The sequence below is a fragment of the Sphaerodactylus townsendi genome, linkage group LG07 (assembly GCF_021028975.2).
Source record: "Sphaerodactylus townsendi isolate TG3544 linkage group LG07, MPM_Stown_v2.3, whole genome shotgun sequence".
NCBI classification, from domain to species: Eukaryota; Metazoa; Chordata; class Lepidosauria; order Squamata; family Sphaerodactylidae; genus Sphaerodactylus; species Sphaerodactylus townsendi.
The window spans coordinates 116,861,421-116,880,096 of record NC_059431.1 but is presented as its reverse complement, the minus strand read 5'-3'; the positions used below and the strand labels follow the sequence as shown (position 1 = coordinate 116,880,096).

At 46.2% G+C, this 18,676-nt stretch overlaps 1 protein-coding gene across 19 annotated transcripts in view; it reads right to left on the bottom strand.

Moving 5' to 3' along the window:
• ADGRL3 (adhesion G protein-coupled receptor L3) overlaps nucleotides 1-18,676 on the bottom strand; it is a 907,827-nt gene that overhangs the window by 514,406 nt on the left and 374,745 nt on the right. For all 19 annotated transcript variants that reach the window (XM_048503336.1, XM_048503340.1, XM_048503323.1 and 16 more), the window contains exon 4: nucleotides 848-1,061. In XM_048503336.1, coding sequence (XP_048359293.1) covers nucleotides 848-1,061 — 214 coding nt within the window. The remainder of the gene's footprint in view (nucleotides 1-847; nucleotides 1,062-18,676) is intronic.

The window sequence follows — 18,676 nt, the reverse complement described above, 5'->3', positions numbered from 1 at the left end:
AGGTTGGACTTGATGCCCCTTGTGGTCTTTTCCAACTCTATGGCTCTATGATTCCTTGTGTTGGCTGCCTCTATGCAGTGCCTGGAAATCTTCAGGAAGTAGTGCCATCCCTGGCCGCTAGAGCCCTTTGGATGGGGCTGCCCAGCTCTTATCCAACAGGGCACTGAGAATTTTAGATCAAGCCTAACTATAAAGTTACATCCCAAAAAAAGTCTTCTGTGGTTTCTACTTCTCCATTTCCTAAACGGAGAGTCTCTGTGAGCGGGGAATCTCACAGAGATACACAGCCTAACTCCGATACCCCATCCCTCTTCTTCTGGGTTCCCAGGATTATATTCCTGGATTTATCCTGATATCGGAACACCCCCTCATTTGCTGTATGGTGGTTGATAATGGTCGGGCAGGGTTTTAAAAATGGCAAACAAGAGAAAGGTGCTGGAGACGTTTGGAAAAAGGAAGCGACCTCCCAGCACACTTCTGGGGCTACTGAGCCACACAATGCTCAAGCCAACTCACGGGACCGCAGAGAATGACAACAAAAAGCCAAGTCCCAGCAGGGTTGTGTGGCCTCTCAGAAAAGCTCACGAAAGCAGAGAACTTGGAAAGCAAGTGGCAAGCTGTCTGACAGTGATTGAAAAGAACCAACCAGATTTGGGCTGCAGGCTTGTAATACAACAAATATTGAAGTCATTTTTTTAATATAACCATTTCAGTACTGTAAAGTTCTTCCGAAGTCTGTGTGCACACAGACTCCAAGCGCCTGCATAACCCCGCGCAAACAGAGAGGTTTATATCCAGCAAGTCAGATTAAAACAAAACCCATCAGGCGGAGATGTCAAATACCTACCTTTGAGTCATAATCTTATAGGCATCTGGCAGATAACAGCGGATATTCTCCATCTGAGCAGGATCAGAGTCGCAGATTTTATCATCCGTCCTGCCGTAGTTGGCACTTTCGATCATAATAACATCTGTTCCCGGGCACCGGAGTTCTATGGGATAGCTTTCGCAGGATAGTTCCCTCCGGACCACTGCCATAGGTACAGGGGCACGGCTGAAAGCTGCGGAAAGAAGATGCGCATCGTCCTTAATTACACATTGCAGGAGAGATCTGGTTTCATAAACACAGTTTTCATGATTGCATAATATAATTTCCACGAAGTACTTGGAACTGCATTCTACATGTCTAAGATGTACATGGCCTTTTTGGGATGAGACACAGGCTCAATTCAGACATTACTGTACCACAAGGTAATGTTTTACTACAGCTTTTGTTGTTGTTACTGTGACTAGGTGCAGTGCAGCAGAAATGGGTTTTCACATAGCAGGTTACCTACATTTTCCCTGTACCCACCTGGATGGGCAACTATCAAGGAACACCAGAGTCATACGTAGATGCAGGCAACAGCAAACCAGCTCTGTTAGTCTCTTGCCTTAAAGACCCTCCCAGTCTCTTGCCTTAAAAACCCTCCCGGGTTGCCATAAGTTGACTGCAACTTGATATGCACACCTTATGTCAATTACAATTTTTGGTTATGCCAATTACAATTTGTTAAAAACCTCAGTGGTGTGTGCGTGCATACATGCTAAGGGATGGAGGGAGAAAGGAAGGATATGGGCGGAACTGGGGGAAAGGGAAATGGCACATCCATTATTATTGTTGTTGTTGTTGTTGTTGTTGTTGTAGATTTCACAGCTGCCAGATCTTTAGCTGGTTGTTGGCCTTCATTACAATTCGAGCCTCACCCAGAGGCCTAGGAAGTTGTAATGTATCGGCGTAGTATTCGTGCGGATCCCAGCAGGGCTGCCTTCTGAATTTGACAGATGTTAATTTTGTCAATCAATTTCAATAAGCCTTTATTGGCATATAACACAATAGTATAAAATACAATTCCAGTTAAAAAGTGAAAAGTAAAAGACTTCGCATTTGTCATACATTCAGTTTACAAACTTCTGACAAAAACTTTGCCACTATAAGGCAACAATGAAAATCATGACAATTTAAAAACATGACTACTTTATCTGATTCAGTATAATCAATCATAGGGTCTATAGCTTGGGATAACAAACTAGATTGGAGTTCTTGGTATAATAAGCAGTTCAGGAGAATGTGTGGGATGGAATCCAGCTGTCCTATGCTACAGTGACAAAACCTCTTGTCGCTTGGAAGACCTTTAAGTCTTCCTCTGTGTAGCAGAGATGGCATGATGTTAAATCTAGCCAGCATATAGGCTCTCCTGTGTATGGGGTTTGTGAGCGCTGTAATATAATAGGCTGGGTATCCCTGCGTGAAAGGAATTGACATATTCAATGGCGAACAAGATTTATCTGCCAAGCTCTGCAGTTCTTCATAGTCCATTGCTAACAACCTCTCTTAAATGAGGGCAAAAGTTTCAGTGAAGGTTAGCATAACCCAGTTGCCCGATCTTTGCTGTAACCATTGTGCACCATTTTGAATGGTGGAGTTCACTCAAGGGAAGTTGGGTCAATGAATTTCTGGAGCTTCGGTAGTAATTTTGTCAATTCGAAGATATTTCAAGTGCTGCCCTAGTGTTTTCGGGATGGCGCCCAACCCCAAAGGGCTCTGTCTGAATTGGATTGAGAAAATCTGGAATTTTCTGGTGATAACAGCAGTTTTGTGACTAACGCTACTGAATGCACCCATGCAAAAGAAGAACAAACTTACACATTTTTAATGTATTGACTGATTTGCAGCCTGCATTCCCCGAACTTTGAAGTAACATACAACTGACCCCACAAATGACATAATAAGATCAAAATAAATATTCAGTTACACACCACAACAAAAGATGATCATTTCTCTTTAGATGATGCATGCCCAGACCTTCAGCCTTTCATGACTTTGCCAGAGACCCAGTTAAGTTTAGAGCACATGGCGAGAGTGATGATTAATGGAACTGGCTAGGTAAGAACCGAGACGGAGCTCTGAGCTTCAGGCTCCCGCAACGCACGCCTTTTTGAAATGATCCATGCTTGATTCAATTACGCTTCCTTTTAGCCCAGTGCATTGTCATTAACTGATTATTAAGGAGAAGGCAGAAGGCAGAAGCACATGGATTAGGATGTTCGGGTGTGATTGCATTCACTCAAAGACAAGCTACAACCAGGAGAAGTATCTGCCCCATTGTTTGCAGTGAACACAAGTTCCATCGCAAAAGACATTTTTTCCAGTTTGCAGGAAACTCAAAGGAATTGTGGGTGAATGACTTCCTTCTCAACCCCCCCCCCTCCTGCACCCTAGTGGTATCTTGGCTATTGTGCTGGCAGACTCTGGGCAAGAAACTGAAGGAGTCTTTGGATCGGGACCCACCAAGTCTCCCGAATCAGCCCGTTACAGCCTTCTGATCAGAGGGAAAGGAGCGGCTTTCTCCAGGATGTCCCAAAGGGAAGGCTGTTTGGCCCAGAAAGCTGTGACACCATCCAGCTGAATTTGGCTGATTCTGGCGCTGCTTTCAAAGGCACAGGTACTTTGCTGGAACAAGAGAAGTGGGCTCTTTGGAGATTGAAGGCCGGGTGGCCTTCTGACAGCAATGCTGATTCTGGGAACTTGGCCAGATCACGAGACAGAGGGGAGGAATCAGTGCTCAGCTCCCCTGGTCCTTTCTCACATGCCCGGGGGTCACTGGCGTAATGCCCATTGGGCAAGGTGGGCAGCTGCCCAGGGCATCACCTTGTGGGGGGCATCAAAATGCTGGGTTCGTTTTTGGGTATTTTAGTGGTTTTCTATTTTTGGCCTGCAGGGGCACAGTTTTTAGGCTAGCGGCACCAAAATTTCAGCGTATCATCAGGAGCCTGTCCTTATGCTACCCCCCAAGTTTGGTGGGGTTTGGTTCAGGGAGTCCAAAGTTATGGACTCAAAGGTTTCCTATCCCCCATTGTTTCCAATGGGAGCTAATAGGAGATGGGGGCTACAGTTGGAAACAATGGGGGATGGGGCACCCCCTTTGGGAGTCCATAACTTTGGACTCCTTGAACCAAACCTCACCAAACTTGGGGAGTAGCATCAGGACAGTCGCCTGATGATATGCTGAAATTGTGGTGCTGATATGTCTAAGAATGCACCCCCTGCAGGCACCAATGTCCTGGTGCAAAAAAAAATTGGTTGTGGTGGAGTGGCCGCCCATGGGGGGGGCATCCAACTCAGGTTTTGCCCAGGGCTACAGTTTGCCCAGGGCTGCCTCGTTACGCCCCTGCCGGTTGTAATGCCATGCACCACCCGGGAGTCATGAAGTAATTTTCATCCTGGATAAATTGGCCAGGGATCCGGGAAGTTTTTTTGTCTTCCTCTGGGCATAGAGGAAAGCTCACTGGGGGAACAGGGCGGAAAGGGAGTTGTGCATTTTATGGGTTGGCAGGGGGTTAGATTCAGAGGTGGGATCCAGCAGGTTCTCACAGTTTCCCAAGAGTAGGTTACTAATTATTTGTGTGTGCCGAGAGGGGGTTACTAATTGGTGATTTTGCCGCGTGATTTTATCCTTAGTTACGCCCCTCCTCTCAGCAGTAGCGTGCAGAACTTGAAGCAGTCTAGCAGGAGGTGCACCGGTGTGCGTGGCAGCCTGTGCCTGTGTGCATTCGTTTCCCGCCCAAGGACCGGCGCAGCGGCTGCGTCCTTGCCACAGCCCCGCCCAGGAATGCCCCGCCCCTGTCGTGTCCGGCCACGCCCCATTGGTCCTACACCACTGTTTGAATCCCACCACCATGGGAACCTGTTACTAAATTTTTTGGATCCCACCACTGGTTAGATTAGATGACCTTTGAGGCACCATTCAGCCGTATGCTTCTACACTGTTCCTAGAAAAAAGGAGAAGGCAAACTACACAGGGCCTGAGACACAAAGGGGTATAAAACCAGCAAAGGGCCAGCGAGGGGAAGGAACTCCGTTAGCATCTGTGGGAATTCTCCAGTTTGAATTGTATCAGCTGCATCTACAATGATTCCAAGTTAGTATGGTGGAATATACTATGAGTAGAGTACAATGGACTGTTTGGTTTTTTTTTTAAAAAAAAATCCTTAGTGTGTAATAAAATTACTTCTGTGTTCAAGAGCTTATCATCTCTCTATCTCCCTCCCTTACCTGTGAGAAAAAGACCTGTTGGATTTGAGTGGGAGGCGTGACCTCCCTTTCAGCTCATTTGCACTGGTCTTGGGCTCATGTTGGCCCAACATAGACACAAGAGCTGTCCACATGCTGAAACTTGGCTGACGTTAAATGAAAAAGCATGAGCAAACTGTGGGGAGACACACAAGCGCTTCCAACAGAGTACATTTTGGTTTTCAAGAGCGTCGCTTGGAGGCTTTGGTACCCTGGATGGCTATTGTTGGTCCGTGTTGTATAATGCAGTACTTCTGCTCACGCCAAAAGCATGATATCGAAGTAAAAGGATTGTATTGACCTCTTGTTCCTTCTTGTGGACAGTCCCTTCGAAATTGTTTCATTGTCTTGTCTTAAGAGATCAGCTGGATCAGGAGGAAGACTGATTGGCGTGTAAAATACGTAATGTTTTGGCAACCGTACTTTGTTTCTATATCAGGAACTGTGTCGAATCAATGAGATTTTGCAGTGGTTCTCCTATTTCTAGGAGACACATCAAGAAACTGAGGGTGCGGAGGGCACTCCTCCGGACCCTTGAATGGCACCCCTTGCACGAGTCTCCCCCCGAAAGGAAGGCTGGCTGAGCAAGAAAAGCCAGGCCTGAATCTTGGGGTGGCGCTCTTCCTCCGTGATTCTCATTATGCACATTTCACCTTGACCTTAAGTTCAAATCATTATTAAAACTTTTGTTTCTGAGCAAAGATTCTTTCGTTAAATTGTATATTCATTTTAAAATAGAAACATTTACACTTTTGCTGTAAGGGCACTTTTACATGTGCGTCTAATAAATTTCTTAAATATATATATATTTTTAAAAAGAGCGTAGCTTGCAGGGTGGCAATGCCGCTAATTATAATTGCACTCCCGCCCCCCACGGGCTGTGTACTACCCTTACTGCAAATCAGGAATCAAAGGCAGGCTTCATGACGTGATGAACTAATTGGGCCCCGGAAGCCGGTGGGCCTGTGGCTACTCTGGAAACCAGGCTGGCGATTTCACAACCTAATTAGGGAACCTGTCTTTGGCTCCCAGTTTTGGAAAATTAATGCTGAGATGAACCTCACTCCAAGGTGGGATGAATCCTTAAAATCACCCAGCTACATTGGATACAGATTTCACTTAGCAGATCCTGCTGGGTGGTGTTGGCAGGACAGCTGGAGAAAGAGGTAATGTTTAAGATTTGAAAAAGGCATCTTGGTATGTTTATGTTCTCTTCCCCCCCTCCCCCTTCCTATTGCCTGCAGTAAAATCGGTTTTGCATGTTTTTGCAGCTACTGTAAAGTGTTACTCATTATGTTCCTTGGGTCTGTTTTGACTCTTCGAAGGCAGCCATTCAACAGGAGCAGAGGCAAGCATTGACTCCATAGTGTGTGTGTGTGTATATATATATATATATATATATATATATATATATTGCAATATATATTCTCTGCTAAGCAAAGGGCACTGTGCCAGCATCAGCAAAGAACAGCCTCCCAGGGCTTAGAACTGATTGCCTTGCCAGTACATTAACCTTTACACCAGCATTTTCTTTGAACAGAAAAAAAAAGAATTAATATGAAATTTACATAAAATATATCTTTTTGAGGCACCTCTGAAGGAATGCAGAACATGAAAAGAATACTCCACATCAAAGTAGCAGTGGGCCTTTCCCCACTTACCTTAAGCCCCGCGCTATTCTCCTCAAGTAGCGCGGGGTCCTGGGGCACTCCCCACTGCAGGGGCGGCGACAACGCAACCGCCCCGACGCTGCTGCTGTCGCGCCCCCTCAGCACGCGTCATTCCTGGCGCTGGAGAAAAACGGGCCCTTAGCAGAGTGCGGGGTCCGATGGGAAGCCAGGGCTGGCCAGAAATAGACAGCTACAAGCATGATGAGTAGCCAAGCAGGCAATGAAGTAGGCGGTAGAGAGGAAAGTGGGGAAAGGCCCAGTGTCTCGTATGTGATTCTGGGAATCAACAAAACATATGGCTCCGCTTACTTTGCGTAGCAACAATATTGGGATTATTCAGTGATTGCGACATAAGATTACTCTGTTTTGTGTGTATTTGTATGTGTCACAAACAGACCTTTTCACTGAGGAAATGAGTGTATTTCACAATATACTTAGCAGGACTGTTCCTAAAACAACTGTGAGAAACAGCTTCTTAGAAATAAGCCAGTGGACTCCATAGTTGCTAAAATATTTAAAACCAGATATCTGTGCTTTATAGCTTGCATACATCATATCCAGAAAAAAAATTCCATTATTACTGAGACCACTGGAAATTATCTTCTAACAAATTTGTGACCAGGCGAGCTCTTCCACAAACCAGGCTGCTGGGAAAAGAACAATGTAGCTTAAAAAAGTGGCAGTATAGAAGCAGCGCAAAAAATCAATCTAAGTAGTAGATCAAGCGAATGGCATAGCTGATCTAATGTTCTGGTAATAGAAACAGTGCAGTTGAGACCTATAATTCAGTCCCTGTAGGCATCGTTTAGTTTGTTAGCCCACGATATCTCAAAAGCTTGGGATGGACCGCAACCTGATTAAAAACGTTCATACCGAAATTTGTGACTGCCTTTCGACATTTCTTTTGGGAATGGCCCATAATTCCTACGCAGGCCCATTAACGGAAAGCCAGATCCCAGAGTGTTGCTGTTTGTAACGTTTTAAAATGTTGTGTGCGTGTGTTTCTTTAAATGGGGAGGTAAGTTGCAGAAGGGAAGGAGTGAAAGGGGAACGAGAGCACAAGGGGATGGGTCAGCGCTGGAGAGTGATTGTGAAGAGTTTGTGCTGAACTGAAAGACAGTCAGAGACTGGGTGCTAAAACTGAGAACCCCTTCCGCACATGCAGAATAATGCACTTTCAATCCACTTTCAATGCACTTTGCATTTAACTGTGCAGAACAGCAAAATCCGCTTGCAAACAATTGTGAAAGTGGACTGAAAGTGCATCATTCTGCATGTGTGAAAGTTCCCTCAGTCTAGTGAATTTTATCCAGTCCCTCCTCCAAGAAGATCAAGGTGTACATTTATTTATTTATTTATTGAGCATTTATACCGCCCCATCCCCGAAGGGCTCTGGGCGGTGCACAACAGAGAAAGAAAACAATATAGGCAGTTAAAACATTTAAAAGCAGCGACAACTATAAAAACGTTTCTAATAAATATAATAAATTACAATAAAAATAGATGGCGTTCAGTAATCTACTATTGTAATTCCCTCCCCTCCCCCAAAGGGGGGAGGAAGGCGTCCAATATTCTAATCTAAAAATTCCCTCCCCCCACCAGGAGGGAGGAATGGCGAGTCTAAGATGACAGTTGGCCCAGATGTCAGGGCCGGGGGGCGGGGGCACCATCAACGGCCGGTTCCTCCAAAGGCCCGGCGGAACAGCTCCGTCTTACAGGCCCTGCGGAACTCACTAAGGTCCCGCAGGGCCCGGACAACGCAACTGGGGAGAAGCGTTCCACCACTGGCGGCCGGGGCCAGAGCACGTAAAAGCTGCTCTGGCCCGTGTCAGGCTCAACCAACCAGATCACGCTGTCGCCCGAGGGGCCAGGGACCACCAGTAGATTGGCCTCAACCGATCGAAGAGGCCGTGCAGGGACATATGGGGTGATGCGGTCTCGAAGATACATGCAGAATAATGCACGTTCAATCCACTTTCAATCCACTTTGCAGCTGGATTTTACTGTGCAGAATAGCAAAATCCACTTTCAAACAGTTATGAAAGTGGATTGAAAGTGCATTATTCTGCGTGTGTGGAAGGGGACTGAGAGAGAGACAGCAGTCTGTGCTGGAGACTTACAGGGAGTCAGTCTGAGCTAAACAGAGTCAGAGCGGGTAGAAATCTTGAGAAATGAGAAAAAGAGTCAAATCCTATGATTGTCTCAGATATGTAGAGTTCCAGGGGTCTGCAACCTGCGGCTCTCCAGATGTTCATGGACTACAAATCCCATCAGTCCCTGCCAGCATGGTCAATTGACCATGCTGGCAGGGGCTGATGGGAATTGTAGTCCATGAACATCTGGAGAGCCACAGGTTGCAGACCCCTAAAAAGTCACTTTAGCAGAAGTTGTTGCCTCAGTTTCTTGCATTCATTGTAAATTATTTCTGGAAACATATATGCTAAAGAAGATATATAAATAAAATTTTATTTTGTGAAACGTATTAACCCTGCAAATTCGCTTCAATGCATTTCCTCAGAACCATCGTGAAATTCTCTCAAAGCTGGGCAATGTAGAGCTCAGTTACATTACTTCAGAAGAAATTAAAAAGGGGGTTGGAATTAAATTCCTAGTGGCAGCGAAATTAGATAAAGAAAGGAATAAACATTATTTTGCACCTGTTACATTTCAATATAAAGAAATAAAAATGGGAATCACACTGTCTGATTCCGCATGGGCCAAAAACAGCAGTGTGAAAACAGTGTGAAAACAGTACAAACCCTTTTACACCGTTTTAAACCTTTTTGCACCGTTTTCACACCGTTTTCACACTGCTGTTTTTGGCCCATGCGGAATCAGCCACTGTTTTCATAAATCTTTGCGCTTACAGTCCAGACAATACAGATACAGTCCAGACAAAAGCATATCTTCTCATAATACATAATTAACAAACAGAATTTGTTACAGAACTATGTGGTGATGCCCCTACTAGCTCAGATGGTTTTCAAAATGGTTTAATCAAATTCCTAGAAGATACAGGTCTGTCAAGAGGAATGAGCCGTGATGAGTCAAATAGAGCCTACATGCAGAGAAAGTGGCACCCACTTTGAGGGTCCATAACTTTGGACCCCTTAAACCAAACTGCACCAAACTTGGGGGGGGGGGTCCCCATCAGGACAGTTTTCAGATGATACCCTGAAATTTTGGTGCTGATACATCCAAAATTGCGCCCCCTGCAGGAACATCCCAGAAATTTGCCCAATAATCTTTGTTCTGCGGTGAGTTTTCTGTATTGCCCTTGTCAATGGGGTTTACGCAAGCTGGGGGGGCACATTTCTGAAGGCACAGTCTCAAAACTTTCAGGGTATCATCAGGAGACTGCCCTTATGATACCCCCCAGTTTTGGTGCAGTTTGGTTCAGGGCGACCAAAGTTAAGGACCCTTAAAACTGTAGCCCCCATCTCCTGTTAGCTCCCACTGGAAACAATGGGGGATGGGACTCCCTTTGGGAGTCCATAGCACTGGAACTCCACTTGGACCCCCAAACTCTCCACCAAACCTGGGGGGGGTAGCATAAGGGAGCAGTCTCTGATGATACGCTGAAATTTTTGTGTGCTGATATGTCTAAAATGCACTCCTGCAGGCACCAAATGTCCAGGGTGCAGGCAAAAAATCTGGTGGAAGTGAGGTGGGTGGCAGCCCAGGTGGGGTGGGGCATCCAACTCAGGTTTTGCCCAGGGCTACAGTTTGCCTCGTTATGCCCCTGAGTTGTGGGTGTTACAATCAGGGGTTCCTGAACCCATAGCAAATTGTTTATTTTCCCAGTGGCGAGAGGAAGAGGAAAAACAGACTTTAGGTCTGGACATTCCACAGGTATATATACTCCACTTGCTTTACTACCATCGGCTCCTCTGAAAATGCCAGCCACAGATGCAGTAGAAGCGATAAACGGCCAGGGAGAAAATGCTACTAGAACATGGCCATACAGCCCAGAAACCACACAACTCCCCAGTGATTCTGGCTGTGAAAGCCTTCAAGAATACATTAGACTTTAGGTCAGTGGGGAAACCCAGCCATTTAGGCTACCTGCCAAGGGATTCTAATAAATGGGCAACATAGAATGCAATCAGGGCAGAAACCCACTGACAGAGAGCGGAGCACCTCCGTCGCGGTCCAGATAAGATGTCTGCTTGAATCTGGATTAGATTGGTGGTGGGAAAGGTTTTTACCTAAACCAGCAGAAAGGTTAAAAGATGAATCTGGCCCCTGACTGGGGGAATGTATTTGTTCCATTTGAAGGTAACTACTGACCCCGGCCTCTTCCCTTTCATTGCTGGATGTTAATAAGCCTGTGAAGAAGCGTTCACTTTAGTAAGATCGCTTCTGTTTGTGCATCAGCAGTTAATAAAGGTAGATTAATAGAATTCTGCATATTTCAGAGATAATTTATCTGTGTAGTTTAGGAGAAACAGGGTCTCTGGCAAATGCTTTTTTTACTGCCCTCACTATAATGAGTTGTGGTCTAAGATTATTTATCCATTACCAGTTATGAAATTTTTCCAGATGCGTTTCAGACAAAGCATAAGCACATATGAAAAATTACTTGCAAACTCAAAATTACTAGAGCCAGGTAGGCGCAAGTTTAGCGCCGTTAGTTCATGGTATTGTTACCAAAATATGCAGCAGGTTAAATGCCCAAAGAGGTAAAGATGCTATTTAAAACTTTATTCTAATTTTTCAGCTATAGTAAATGTTTTGCTGGAGGTTGATTTTAAATTCGATTACATTTTTAAAATGTCCAGACTGTATGTTTTCATTTTGGTCTATGGCCCTTCCAACACAAACACACCTGGCTTACCCATGCCTCTGTGGTGTGACCTAGCTTAACTCAGAGACTGGTTCATGGACTACAATTCCCATCAGCCCCTGCCAGTACACAGTCCAATTGGCCATGCTGGCGAGAGTGGCTTCGATGAAATTGTAGTCCATGAACCTCTGGAGTGCCATAGGTTCGCCACCATTGCCTTATATGTTTCCAGCCGCCCTCCCCCTTTAGCACAGTGTGAGTCTGTGTTCATCCTCTCGAAATGATTTATGGCTGCCATTACATGCCCCCCCTTTTAAAGTTAGCTTAAGAACTGATGCGTCTATGTTTCACAGCTTCATGCTGCAATTCTCCATACTTTGTATAATTGATGCCTAGAAGATTACCCCTCCCCAAAAAATAACCAACGGCCCAATCCAAGGGGCTGTGTGCCCAGCCATGGTACCACAGCTGCCCCCCCCAAAAAGAGGCTTCCCAGCACTGCTGGAAGGTTGATAAAGCAAAACAGCCTCCCTACCCAGAAGACCTCACTGGCCTTAATGGACTTACGCCATCCTTATTGGGGGCATAAGTCAGAGGCCCAGTCTGCCACTGTCATGCGGCTAATGGCTGATGGAGCTTCTTTACAGCCATGTCCCCGGCCTACCTCTGTTATACTGGGACTCTGGTGTCACGTCTGATGTTGCATTCCAGCACCGGAGAGAACCTCAGGGGCCACATGCCCGCAGAATTGCTCCTCTGCCAGGGTAAGCGCCCAGGGAGGGCTGGCATGGTTGCTTCCATGAGTGGATTCACACCCCCTTTCGCCCCGAATGGGGCTTATAAACTCACAGAAATGATGAAATACACAGGCGAGGGGAAATGGCGAATCAGCTCACAAGATGGCACCAAGGAGAAGGTTCAGGGACGGCAGAAGGACACGGAAAACATTTTAAAGAGATTGCACAGCAGCGCAGCTGTTTTGAAAATGTTTCAGTCCAAAGAATTGTTTTTAAGAAGGATTCACTGAAAACATTTTGCGGCTGGAAATAAAACGTTTCCAGGTTCAAAGGAGGGGGGGGGAAACAATGCAAATCTCCATGGAGGAAATGTTTTATTTCCTGCCTCAAAACGTTTTAAAGGGTTTGTGTAGAAAGGGTCTAGCATCATAATAAACCTATACTGATGGTAACTGAGATTTATGTTTTCCTTTTATTGCCTAAGACTGCGTTATTCAAGCTAGCATAGCCCTCAGATGCTATGGACTACGAAGTTCCCATGACATCCCCTGCCAGCATGATGCTAGCAGGGGATGATGGGAAATGAAGTCCCATAACATCTTGAAGCCTTCAGTTGACATCATAACCTAAGATCTGCATTCCCTTACTATGATGGCTACGTCTGCCTATGTGCTGTAGTTTAATCTTTAGTAATAATGCTTCTTCCCTTTGTACGAAATCAAATTATGCCTTAATAGCCACCCCCATGCTAAGACCACTCATATATTCTAAGAACATACACTCTCAGAGGAGCGAAGGTAACTGGGGGGATCTGCCCTTTGTTCCTGCTCAGAGTCAGCCTTATCAGAGTACCCTGAGGCACTCGTTAATGACAGGTTAGTGGTGGCACAAAAAGGAAGCATGCTTTTACATGCAGGAAAAAGAGGCAACATGCATGTGAGAACATTTGCCCCAAGGAAGAAATGCTATAGGGTTGCCAACCCCCAGGTGGGGCCTGGAAGTCTCCCAGAGTTACAACTGACCACACTGGAGATCAATTCTCCTGGGGAAAATGGCTGTTTTGGAGGGTAGATTCTATAGCATTTTACCCACTGAGATCCTTCCTCTATACAAACCAAACCCTCCCCAGGCTCCACTCCCAAATCTCCAGGAATTACCGAATCCAGAGTTGGCAACTTTAGAAAACAAGGAAACAGAGAGGGCTGTTGGTTGTAAGCATCCACTGCCTAGCTATTGTAGAATGTGGAACTGGGTCTAGTCAATGTGACATTTGTTCATATACTTTATTGTTCCATTTTTGAGAGGTGATCAGTGGCGTAGCACCAACGGGGCAGGGGCGTGATGCCAGAGGTGGGATCCAGCAGGTTCTCACCAGTTCCCGAGAGTGGGTTACTAATTATTTGTGTGTGCCGAGAGGGGGTTACTAATTGGGTCTGCTTTTCAATTTTAGCGAAATTCCATTAGGTCCAAAAATCATAAAGTCCTGCTGTTTCCTATGTGGCTGGTTGAGTGAAGGTAGAAAGCGGGACGAATTCTCCCTGTTGGGCTGTTTTAAAAACATGTCCTAGAAATATGGTAAAAGTTCCTTTGTTTAAGGAAAGCATCCTTCTGTTGATTTCTAGAAAACAAAATGAGAGTATTTAGAAAGTGATTAAGTGAGTATTTGACAGAGCAGTCAATTAGAGGAGAAAGTAGTTGTTTCTGTTGTGCAGTAGACGATAGGACTTGCTATAATGAGTTTAAATTATGGACAGAAAGATACCAGCTGGAAATTAGGAACTTTTTTTTACAGTAAGAGTTTTTTTACAGTAACAGAGACATTATTAATGCCCCGCCCCTAGAATGCCCGCCGGTCCAGCCCCCGTTGTGCCCGCCCAGCCCCATCATCATAGAAGACCTGTTTACCTAAATTTTTTGGACTACCAATTACACACTCGTGATGATACCCCAGGCCGAAAGCACCGTGTGTGGGCATTCTGAAGGCGTGGCATGGAAGTTCAAAGTGTGTGAGGCGTGGCGAGCAGGGTGCATTAAGAAGCGCCTAACACATGCCCCAGGCACAATTACCCCTCCCTCCTGTCCTGGAGGTCATCAATATGAATTACTCGTGGCTGCCGGGAATTTTGTGCTGCATTGTGGTTCAAAAATGAAGAAACAGGAACCCATCAAGTAAATCCAATTGCACCATTACTGTCTTTATCATCAATGTAAATATCAGCTAGAAGAATAAGACAAGAATAAAAAAAAAACATTATTGGAATTTAAAAATATAAAGAAGAATATAAAATTAAAAGTTGTGCAGTTACCACACCCAGCAGCTCACTGACATGTGTAACGGTGCAAATTCACAGATTTGGAATTTGTTCAGGTCACAGACTGAACAAAAATAAAGCTAAAATAATGACCCTGGACCTGATAAAGACGGAGGAAAGAGAATTAGAGATGATAATAAAGTGTACTGTCACTAAAAAGTCAGTCAGATATTTGGGAATAAATGTAACTGGACAAATTGATAATCTTTATAAAGAGAATTACCAAAAGGTTTGGACATGTAGATAATGAAGATATACAGAGAAAGGAGAAGCTGAATTGTCATGGTGAGGAAGGATATCAGCAGTAAAAATGAGTATTCTACCAAAACTGATTTTTATATTTCAAATGTCACTGATCCACATAGACAAAACAACTCTTAGAGACTGGCAGAGAACCATTCCCAAGTTTATATGGAACGGAAGAAATTAAGGATAAGTTTGATTTGATTACAGTAACAGATTGGCTCATTGACCCGCAAAGGAGGAGTATAAAATTGGAAACAACGGATACCAAAGAAGGAATATATAATTATTCATGGATGAAAAAGTCACTGAGAACGATTCACTTACTGGCTTGGCTACCACCAATAGGAGACGGTTTTATAGTTTGCAGTGGTGGTTTGAATGAATGATATCGATATTGTGGATGCTGCTTTCGTGGCTGTTGCATTTTAAGCTTCCACTCAGGCTTTGGAGCCAGGAATGTTGCAGCCCAGGGCTTAGAGCCACCCTTTTGTGCAACTCCATTTTGGACTACGGCAGGGATTCAAGGCGGCCAGGGATTCTTTGTTGTTGACTCACCCTACTGTGTGGCTGCACATCAGGGGTACCATCCCTGGCCCCCTCAGCCCTGTGGATTGGGCTTTGAAACTGTTTGAAGTTAAAGAAAAGCGAGGTATAAAAACCAACTCATTTTCTTCTCCTATTTGGCAAGCCAGATTAACACTTGTAATGGCTAAGGAATCCCAGGTCCTTGTTCAGGCCTTTGGGACACGCTTTCAAAAGGCTTGATTAATCCTGATTAAGCAGCTACACCCCGGAGTCACTCTTTCAAGTTCCGTGGATTGAGAATGATGACGATCAACAGCAGCATGCCCAGGGAGATTTAAATGTTCTCCCGTGGATTTGGAATATTGCCATTTTCTAAAATGTCAGACTTGTACAATTTAGACCTCTGTCTGAGACCCCGGAGAGCCGCTGCCAGTCAGAATTGAAAAGACTTATACTGACAGGCCAATTCAGCATGAGACGACTTCATGCATATATGTATTATATGTTTATTTTAATTCCCCCCCCCATTTTTATTTTGCAAACACAGCCTCAGGGATTTCTTTACCAAGCAGGAGAACCAGAAGAGATGGATCTTTCACCCTCTCCCTACCACAGTTTACTCACTGGGAAAAAGTCAGTTTTGAGCTGTTTTTACTGTCAAAACTGCTTTCTGTGAGGGTTGGGAGACTTGCTCTGTGTGGATTCTTGTGCTTGCTAGTAGCCAGGTGCATTATCTAACTGTTCCTGGTGTTGGCCTCATGAAGGCCACATGCTTTCGGTTCTCATATCTGTTTCATCGCTTCCAAAGAGAGGGGGAAAGGAGTATTGATTAAATTGGGGAAAGCTCTGCTGGTTAGGCGAGCTTTCTTTCAGCTGATCTTGATCGATCTTTCTGCCTGCAATAAAGAGACCATTGTACTCCTACAAGTGTCTTCATTGTCTGGTCAAGTGGATTTTGACATTAAGAAAGCTCTCCCTTTCATCCTTTTCTCCCATGTGGCCACCTCCAGATGAAGTTTCATAATTGCCTGAAGTTGCCTGCCTTCACCGCCTTTTACCAAGGACTTTCGGGGCACCCAGTGACAATTGGGCATCTCCCACAGTCGGTGATGTCACACACTGAACGTTCTGAGAGCAGCAGTGGCGTAGGAGGTTAAGAGCTCGTGTATCTAATCTGGAGGAACCGGGTTTGATTCCCAGCTCTGCCGCCTGAGCTGTGGAGGCTTATCTGGGGAATTCAGAGTAGCCTGTACACTCCCACACACGCCAGCTGGGTGACCTTGAGCTAGTCACAGCTTCTCGGAGCTCTCTCAGCCCCACCTACCTCACAGGGTGTTTGTTGTGAGGAGGGAAGGGCAAGGAGATTGTAAGCCCCTTTGAGTCTCCTGCAGGAGAGAAAGGGGAGCTATAAATCCAAACTCTTCTCCTCCTCCTCCTCCTCCTCCTCCTCCTCCTCCTCCTCCTCCTCCTCCTCCTCCTCCTCCTCCTCCTCCTCCTCCTCCTCCTCCTCTTCTTCTTCTTCTTCTTCTTCTTCTTCTTCTTCTTCTTCTTCTTCTTCTTCTTCTTCTTCTTCTTCTTGGACTGTGATAATGAGGAGTTGGAAAGGACCTTGAGGTCCACCGAAGCAGGTGCTGAGTCAGTGGTTCCTCTCTTGTTCCAGATTGTTCCTCAGCATGTTCCTTCTGGGATTTGGGCCGCTCGAGTGATGCAGTTTGGACACTGGCGTCAGACAGCAGCCCAGGGCCAAATCCGTGACTCCTTTGGATGTTACCAGCTGACATGGTCTGAGCCCAGGCAGGATATCTCGTCAGACTGGTCCCAAGGGGGACTCCGGCAGCAGCAGGTGGTCACTCTGCTTGGGGGTTACAAGTTACCAGACCCCGGTGGGGGTGCTGGAGTGGACAACAGTTCCCACTTCTCGAGTCTGGGGGCTGCTGCCCTGCGGCTCCCTACAGATTACAGACAAGCATACGCTTCACCGGTGAGTGGCTTGGGGTGGACTTCCGAAAACCATCGCTCAGCGTGTGCTAGGGGTGCAGGAATTTGCAGCGAAGCCTCAGGAACGATGCCGGCCTTATCACATCTTGGGCCCAGTAAAGGTGTCTTTGGGCTCCGACGTTGGTTCTGACAAGTTTGCGGACCGGGAGCGTAAAGAACTGGAAATACGGCTCCAAGTGATGCAGGATCGCATGGACAGGATACCAACTGTGTGCGGTCGAGGCAGAAACCAAGCTAGACGAATACATTTTTCTCTATTATCCTTTGAATCACCCCCGGCAATCTCCTCATGACCAGAAGCCACCAACCCAGCTGGTGCCTCAGCTGACTCAGCAGCACCTTCAGACCAGTCGCCCCCCCCCCTCGGCAGCCAACCACTATCATAACTGTGCCCCAGGCACCAGTGCAGGTTTCCGTACTTCCTCCTTTCGGGACATGGCCTAAGCCAGGGGTAGGGAACCTGCAGCTCTCCAGATGTTCAGGAACTACAATTCCCAGCAGCCCCTACCAGCATGGCCAATTGGCCATGCTGACAGGCGCTGCTGGAAATTGTAGTTCCTGAACATCTGGAGAGCCGCAGGTTCCCTACCCCTGGCCTAAGCTATCCGCTCGGTTTGACGGAACTCCTCAGAAGCTTCCATTCTTTCTCATACAAGTGGACGCGTATATGCATGACTACGGCCAACATTATCACAATGAAAGGGAGCAAGTTCGCGACATTGGGGCCACCTTGGAGGAGGACATGGCCAAATGATATGTGGAGCTCTTCTATCGTGCAGCGGAAGAGCTCAATACCCTTCTCAGTTTTCTCATGGCCCTCTGCCAGCGATTTGAAAACCCTGGGCATATGGGCGAGCAGGCCAAGCGAGACCCTTTTCGACTACGGCAAGGCACCAGGTAATTTGTAGAGTTCTCCAGGCAATGTCGGGTGCTGCTAGCGAGGTGACCGATTGCCCTGATCAGATGTTGGTTCTTGCCTTCACAGAAGCCTTGAATCCAGAATTACGCAAATGGGTCGTTATGGGGGGCAAGCCCACTTGTTTGGCTGGCTGGATTGCCTTGGCAGGGGATGGTGATGCTAGGCTTGGACCCTGAAGGTTTTCGACCCCTGGGCCTCGAGCTCGCATCATCCCACTCAGCCTCCGCCTGTGCCCTGCAAATTTCCAGCTCTGGTGCCTCCAACCTGTGGCGAAACCCCGTATGCTCGCAGACGTCTCTTGGGCTTGTGTTTGTTTTGCAGAGAGCCCGGACATCCTGCTGCAGTCTGCCCTGCCAAGCTGCCACCCGCC